Source organism: Arachis ipaensis, chromosome B6 (assembly GCF_059453495.1).
Source record: "Arachis ipaensis isolate K30076 ecotype BB chromosome B6, ASM5945349v1, whole genome shotgun sequence".
NCBI classification, from domain to species: domain Eukaryota; kingdom Viridiplantae; phylum Streptophyta; class Magnoliopsida; order Fabales; family Fabaceae; genus Arachis; species Arachis ipaensis.
The window spans coordinates 36068141-36076125 of NC_142441.1; the positions used below are offsets into that span (position 1 = coordinate 36068141).

A 7985-nucleotide genomic window follows, 5' to 3' on the forward strand; every position below is an offset into this window, starting at 1 on the left:
TCTTTTTATTACTTGTAATGAAGTTAACGATATGAGTCAGATTGCCAATTTAATAGCAGAGGCTCATTGTTTAGAGAATAAAAGTTATGATGATTCAATCAAAGATCAAGTTTCTACTCTTTCTCATGATGTTATTGATTTTACTTTTGATTGTATTTATGATTTGGAACCTTTGGAATTTGAAAAATGTACAACTGAAGATGATCATTATAAGGGGTTTGAATCTCAAGATCCTTTAGAAGAAGTTAATTTGGGTACTCATGATGATGTTCAAATTACATATATTTGTAAAGATCTTATTGATCCTTTTCAAACTAATCTTATCAATTTGTTACATGAGTTTAAGGATTGTTTTACATGGGACTACCATGAAATGCCTGGTCTTGATCGATCGTTAGTAGAACATCGATTAGCATTGAAACCCAATGCTTGACCTGTGAAACAAACCCCTAGACGTTTTGCTACTGAAATCAATGTGAAAATTAAGGAAGAGATAGAACGCTTGATTAAAGCCAAATTTATTCGAACCGCTCGTTATGTAGAGTGGGTGTCAAATATAGTTCCAGTGATGAAAAAATGGAAAATTGAGGGTGTGTATCGATTTTTGAGATTTGAACAATGCTAATCCAAAGGATAAGTATTTCATGCCAATTGCAGATATGTTAATCGATTCTACAGCAGGAAATGAAATCCTAAGCTTCATTGACGGTTATTATGGATATAACCAAATTTTTATTGCGGAGGATGATGTGGCCAAAACTGCTTTCCGTTGTCCTGGGGCGTTAGGTACATATGAATGGGTGGTTATGCCTTTTAGTTTAAAAAATGATGGAGCGACATATCAACGAGCAATGAATGCCATTTTTTATGAGTTTATTGAAAAATTTATGGAAGTGTATATTGATGACATAATGGTCAAATCCATTTCTGTAAAACAACATATAGACCACTTAAGAAAAGCATTCTTAACTATGAGGAAAAAAGGATTGAAAATGAATCCTTTGAAGTGTGCTTTTGGTGTATCGGCAGGAAATTTCTTAGGCTTTGTCGTTCATAAAAAGGGGATAGCTATCGATAAGAATAAAGCAGATGCAATATTAGCTTTGTCTGCACCCAAATCGAAAAAAAAGTACAATCGTTTTTGGGAAAAATTAATTATCTTCGAAGGTTCATTTCGAATCTTTCAAATCGAACCATGGTGTTTGCGCCTCTAGTAAAATTAAAGAATGGTTCGAAATTTGAATGGACTATAGAACATCAGTCAGCATTCGACTCGATCAAAACTTATTTGGCCAAAGCCCCGATTATGGCAAATGTTCATCCATTTGAGATTTTAAAATTATATATTGCAGCATCTGAGAATTCGATTGGATGTATGTTAGCCCAAGATGATGAGAATGGGCATGAGCGCGCAGTTTATTACCTTAGTCGAGTCCTAACCGATATTGAAACAAGGTATTCACCGACTAAAAAATTATGTTTGTCATTATATCATGCTTGTATGAAATTAAAGTGTTATATGGTGGCTAAATCGGTAAAGGTGATAGCGCAGACTGATGTTGTTAAGTATATGCTTAGTTTCCCTATGTTAAGGGGGCGTTTGGGAAAATGGATGTTAGCATTAACAGAATTCGATTTGCAATATGTCCCAGTGAAAGCTGTTAAAGGACAGGTCATTGCAGACTTTCTTGTGGATAAGTTGAAAGGTCTGAATGACCAGGGGGCAAATATTATTGATATAAAGGTCAATTATTGGAAATTATATTTTGATGGATCTAAGCACAAAGATGGTGCAGGGGTCGAAATCCTTATTATTTCACCTGAGGGTGTTCCATCAGAATTTTTGTTTGAATTAAAGTATCCTTGCTCTATTAATGTCGCTGAATATGAGGCTTTAATTTTAGGTCTCGAAATTTTAATTGACAAAGGAGCTTTAGAGGTTCAAATTCTAGGAGATTCACAGTTGGTTTTAAAGCAGTTATCAAAGGAGTTTAAATGTAACAATGAAACGTTATATCACTGAATATTTAGTAACTGCTTGGGAGATGTTAACTTCTTTTCAGAAGGTTTCTTTGGTATATATCCCTAGAATTCATAATGAAATTGCTAATGAATTGGCCCAAATTGCTTCAAGATATCGGGTTAGCCCGGAAACTATTAGAAAATTTTCTAGTATCTATTAAATTTTAGTGCTAGCAAGTGAAAGAGAAGTGCTGTGTATAGATGAATGGGAGGATTCTGATTGGAGAAAGCTTATTGCTCAGTATTTGAAAGATCCCAATACTGCAGTTGATAGAAAAATAAAGTTACGGGCAATGAACTTTGTTTTATTGGCTGATGAGTTGTATAAAAAAGGGACTGATGGAAGTTTGTCGAGATGTTTAGGTCGAGAAGATCAGAATGTTGCTCTGGGTGAGGTTCATAATGGAATTTGTGGTGCTCATCAGGCAGGAAGGAAAATGAGATGAGTGTTATATCGAAATCATATATATTGGCCGTCTATGATAAAATATTGTATTGATTATGCAAAAGCATGTCAGGAATGTCAGAAACATGGCTCGATACAACAAATTCCGGCAGTTGAGTTACATTTGATAATAAAGCCATGGCCATTTAGAGGTTGGGCTTTGGATCTAATTGGCTTGATTCATCCTCCTTCATCAAGACAACACAAGTTTATCTTAGTGGTTATTGATTATTTTACGAAGTGGGTTGAGGCTATTCTGTTAATAGTAGCTGGGCAAACTGAGATAATTGACTTTATTGAAGAAAATATTATTCATCGATTTGGAATTCCTCAGACATTAAGTACTGACCAAGGAACTATGTTTACTGGTCAAAGAATTAAAAACTTTGCCGCTTCAAGGAATATTAATATGGTCACTTCGACTCCTTATTATGCACAAGCTAATGGCCAAGTTAAAGCAGCAAACAAGATATTGATAGGCTTGATTAAAAAGAATATTGGGAATAGGCCTCGAACATGGCATGAGACTTTAAGTCAAGTGTTATGGGCTTATCGAAATTCACCTTATAAATTGGTGTATGGCCATGATGCAGTATTACCATTGGAAATTAATTTGAATACCTTGAGGGTATCGAAACAAAACGATTTACCGGTCGATGATTATTGGAATGCAATGTTTGACGAGTTAAATGAGTTAGATTCAGAGCGAATCTTAGCACTAGAGAATATAATTCGACAGAAAGAAAGCATTGCTCGAAGTTATAATCGTCGAATTTCTAGAAAATCTTTTCAAACAGGCGATTTGGTTTTGAAAGTTATTTTACCAATGGAAAAGAAATCGAGATTTCTTGATAAGTGGTCCCATATTTGGGAAGGTCCCTTTCAAGTGATAGGGACATATTCTGAAAACGCTTATCAAATTAAAGATATCGAGTCAGGAAAGGTAATTAGCTCAATTAATGGAAAATATTTAAAACTTTTCTATTGTTGGCAAACATAGAAAATTCAGCATGCATAAAGTTTAAAAGAGACAAAAGTCATTACAAAATAAAAGGAAAAGTTTAAGGCGCCAATAATTTAGCCAGAACATAGCGCAGTTTTGTCCTTTTGTTTTCCAGAGTTGTGAGCATCCCAGTTTGTTTAGATTTATCAGTTTGGATATCTTCAAGCTGTTTTTCGACTTTCTCTCGCTCAATGTCAATCGAGACAAGTTGTTGGATAAGGAGATGTTGTTCTTGCTGAGCTGCAGCCAAAGGTCTAGCCAAGGTGGTCCAATTTTGGCATATAGTAGTGAGTTGTTCTTGAATTAGAGCCAATTCCGCTTCGAGCCTTGCTTCTTCTTGGTCATGAAAGGCTTGAACAGAAATAGCACGGGCAATCTTTAAATCAAACTCGTCACGAGCAGCTTTGATTGGTTGAGCAGTTGCTTGGTAATTTTCACTTCTGGATACAACTGTGGCTTCTCGATTTTCAATTTCTTGGAATTGAAAATGGAATGCGACACTTTCTTCGATGAGTTATTTAAATCCTCAAATTAAATCAAAATTGGGAATGTTGGTTGGGAGTTCAAAAGAGGAGCTTAAAAGAGAGGTTAAAAGTTGATTAAGGATTGGGTCATTAACCCATGTGGCAGGAGGATGATCCAAGAGCTTGATGAGCGATCAGAGTTGTTCCCGAGTATCAGGATCCAATTCAATCGGAGGTCTTATAGAAACTGGACTTGAGATGACTGGAACAGGTATTGGCACTTCGGTTCCCTGGATGATTTTATTCAAAATAGAAGTCAAGTCATCCAAGGTAGCACTAGATGGAGTTGTCGGAATAATTGACGTGCTTGGTTTTGGTCCTGAAGGAGTCTGAAGTTGTGCCAAGTCTGAAGGTGTTGGTTGCAATTCTGGTGGAGTTTTTGAAACCTTGGATTTGGAGGAGTCTGAATTGGTAGTGTCAGCAGCCTTGGAAGTAGAATCAGAGTTAGGAACTATTAAATTCTTTTCAGAAAGAATAACCTGATTTTTTGGTGAAGTCGATTCAATCCTTTGAGTTTCTGCTGGGGAATGTTGCAAAGGATTGGCTGTTAGATCCACTATTTGTGTTGTGTGAGAAGAAAGTGGAAAAGTGGCTGGAATTACTCTGGGTCCTGAAAATTAAATCGAGTCGTGTGACATTGACTGTTCTTGACCGTGTTGCTGTGGCAAAATTAATGGGTTAAGTTCTTCAGCAGAAGTGACTGAGTGAATGACGTGGGCAGGCTAGAACAAAAAGGTACACATTTGTGAGTTTAAATTTTACGTTAAAATAGGTAAAGTTTGTAGTGACGATCATGTTACCTGAGAAGTTTTGGTCCTGCGAATCAATTGATAGCCAGAATCAGAATCGACTACATCTTCTGATGGGGAAGAGACAGCAGGAGTGTCTTTGTTGGCCGGTTCGATTTCCTCAGAACTCTCAGTTGAGGAAAGCAGTATCAACTGATAAGAAATCCGGAATTAAGTGTGATTTAAAAAACAAAGGTTGAAATATGTTTTAAATAAAGAAAGGAATTATAAAGTTACTGTTCCGAGGGTTACCTGAAACTGTAGGTCGATCTCGGACGAGATCTTCTATATTGATCGGAAATGATGTGTCCGGCTGGTGGGTGGCGGCCGGAGCTGTCATGTCCGACTTGTGGGACTGGCTGCACTACTGATCCTTCGTCACCGGAGGGTGGGGGGTACCTGCAAGAGACTCCGATGCTTAAGTTAGCATGGGTATTAAACAGGTTTTTAGTAGAATCAGAGTATGAGTTATACCTGGGTGCTCCAGTGTATTTATAATGGTGTGGAGTGACCTTTTTAGATAAGATAAGTTAGTTATCTTATCTTATCTTTATCTTTGAGTGAGGTCATCTTATCTTCAAGAGAACCGTCCTTATCTCTATAGGCTTGGGCTGCCTTTGGATTTGGGTCGTGTTCCTCTACCTGGGCCCTTTACTGGGCTTTCCTGGTAATTTGGCCGAGCTCTTTGAGAAGAGGTCGGATAGTCTGACCTGAAGAGGTCGTTCGTTTTACTACTGAACATCCTGGATCGGATAGCTCGACCCAGGGTGTGAACAGTGCCCCTGCTTGAGCTCAAACTTTCTTTTTGAGGTCGAGTCTTAGTTTTAGGACTTCGATCCTTCTCTGGTGAAGCCGAACTCGAGCATTTTGTCAACTTCTTCCCTTGTAGAATTTTTTTGAATGTGGATTGTTTTCTTCTAAAAGCGCGCGCTTTTATATCTGCGCTCTGTTCTTGGGAACGTGCGAGGGTTTAATATCCTCATTAATTGGTTTTAATTGCCCCGTTTCCCTTGGCTTTTTTATTTTGAATTTTGCAATTGGAAACGGTTTCTCTTCTTTGTTTTTGTAACTTCTCCTCTCGCTTTTTGTTTTCGCCTACATTTTGGCTTTTCTTGCATCGCAGCGTTTATTCGGCGATTTTCTGGGTGATTCTGTCTTTCCATCTTCACTCTCCTTCGAAGCTTCTTCCTTCGCTCAGGTTGGTTTTTCTTTCTTTGTGCTTCTTTTGTTGTTTTTTTCTTCGGTTCTTTGGTAAAGCTTTGGTTTTGAATGCATGTTCGTAAAGCTTGAATCTTTTTACATTGTCGTGCTCGCTTGTCGCTGTGCTGCATGTTTATCTGGTTTTTTTTGAACCTATTTTATTTTGCCCCGAAGGTTGCTCCTTTTGATGACTTTTGCTCTGTTGATGATTTTATTGATGATCCTTTGTAGAAAGTAACGATTTTTCTAGTGGGTTGTTTGTTTGTTTTCTTTGAAAAGATTATTCCTTTTGTCATGCTGATAGCTTTTGCTGATGAACTCCGTGAAAAGATAACCGTTATTTCTTCGTGCTGTTTTGCTTATTCTGGGGGATTTCATTTTCTCTGAAAAAGGTGGCTTCAACCTTTTTTGATGACTTCTTCTTGATATGCTTTGTTATTTTGCTTTTTTGATAAGCTGAGACTGCGAACTTGATTTGTAGCTTTCTGGGATGCTACTTTTTCGAGAAAGGGTTTTTCTCTGCGAGCTTTAGTTTTGTAGGTTTTCCTGAATCTTTGTTCCCTGACTGCCTCCAAAGGATGCCCCTGGGCCTTCTGAGTGGGTCCTGGAGCTTTCCTTTTGTTGTTTGTGCTGAGTCTGCAATCTGCTATTTTATTTTTGCTGCCCGAGTTATCTGTCTGATCTTGAGTAATCATAGTAATTCGTCTTTTCTTTGGTTGTAGGACTAGTTGGCCATGTCCTCTCGCAAAAATATTGTAGAGATGTCTTCTAAAGTTCCTGAGGGGATGTCCAATTAGTTGGACTCCATTGTCTTAATGTGTGTTTCTGTGGTGGATGCTGGGTTTTTATGTAGAGCTGAGAAAACAGCATAAGGTTTGTGGTAGCGGTGCCCAAGAGAGGGATTATGACCTTGTAGCGCCTGATTCTGATGAGAGGGTTTGTTTTCCAACCTCGGTCGAGGGGGAGCGTTCCTTGTTTTATGCCTATGAATATTTCTTCAGCTAGTTGGACATTACCTTTCCTTTTACTGCTTTTGAAACCGACCTGTTGTGGTCGTGTAACGTTGCCCCGTCCCAGCTTCATCTGAATTCCTGGGGTTTTGTCAAGATCTTTCAGCTGCTTTGTCAAGAGTTGGGTGTTGTTCCTTCTCAGGCTCTTTTCCTCTATCTTTTTGTTTCGGCCAATCCCGGGGCTTCTTCCAAAATGAAAGCTTCTTGAGTTTCTTTTAGATCTGCCCAGGGACATAAAGTTTTTGCCATGTACGATAAGTCCTTTAAGGATTTTAAGAACTATTTCTTTAAAGTTCGAGCTGTTGAGGGGGCCTGCCCCTTTTTCCTTGACGAGAATGATGAGCCTGCTTTTCCTCTAGAATGGCAACAGAATGTGACAGTGTCTCGTTATACTTGGGAGATGCTTGATGAGGTTGAGCGGGCTTTTGTAATTGTTCTTGAAGATATATGGGGGAAACCTCCCCACCTTGATACCAAAAAGTTTTTGGGGGACCCGTCCCTGGTCCGAACTGTGTTGGGTACTGTCTGACTTGTTTTATCCTTGTTTTTAGCTTTGTTTCCTCTTTTGTGATTGTAACCCATTACTGAGGTTGGTTCTATTTTTCAGAGATGTCTAAAAATAATGAGTCCATGAAGGCTTTCAAGAAGGCAAGGAAGGCTGCTGCTGCTAAAAACATGTCGGCCAAGGTGGCAAAAAAGGGATATTCTCAAGTTCTGGTGAAGCTGCCCGTGCCAAGTTCTCTTGGGCCAAGGAAAGTGATCCCTACTCCTCGGGTTCGTCTGGCTGACCCTCCATAGACTTCCGTCACTACTTCTGGTGCTCCTCCCAACAAAAAATAGAAAACAATTGAGCCTTTCAACCTTGATGCTCCTAACTTTGATGCGGTGGAGTTTGTCGATTAGCAGATCGGTCCTTATGGTGCCCTCCCTATGGATGATGTATCACTCCTTCGCCATTTAGATTTTATAACTCAGAGTATCATTAAGATGGCA

General features: G+C 38.6%; 1 protein-coding gene across 1 annotated transcript; it reads left to right on the forward strand.

Moving 5' to 3' along the window:
• Positions 1-644: 644 nt before the first annotated feature.
• On the forward strand, positions 645-3485 carry LOC148555136 (uncharacterized). Its single transcript, XM_088490611.1, has 6 exons — positions 645-786; positions 1353-1455; positions 1594-1997; positions 2191-2447; positions 2541-3410; positions 3468-3485. The coding sequence occupies exons 1-6, from the start codon at positions 645-647 to the stop codon at positions 3483-3485; spliced, it is 1794 nt and encodes a 597-aa protein (XP_088346737.1).
• The last annotated feature ends 4500 nt before the right edge of the window (positions 3486-7985 follow it).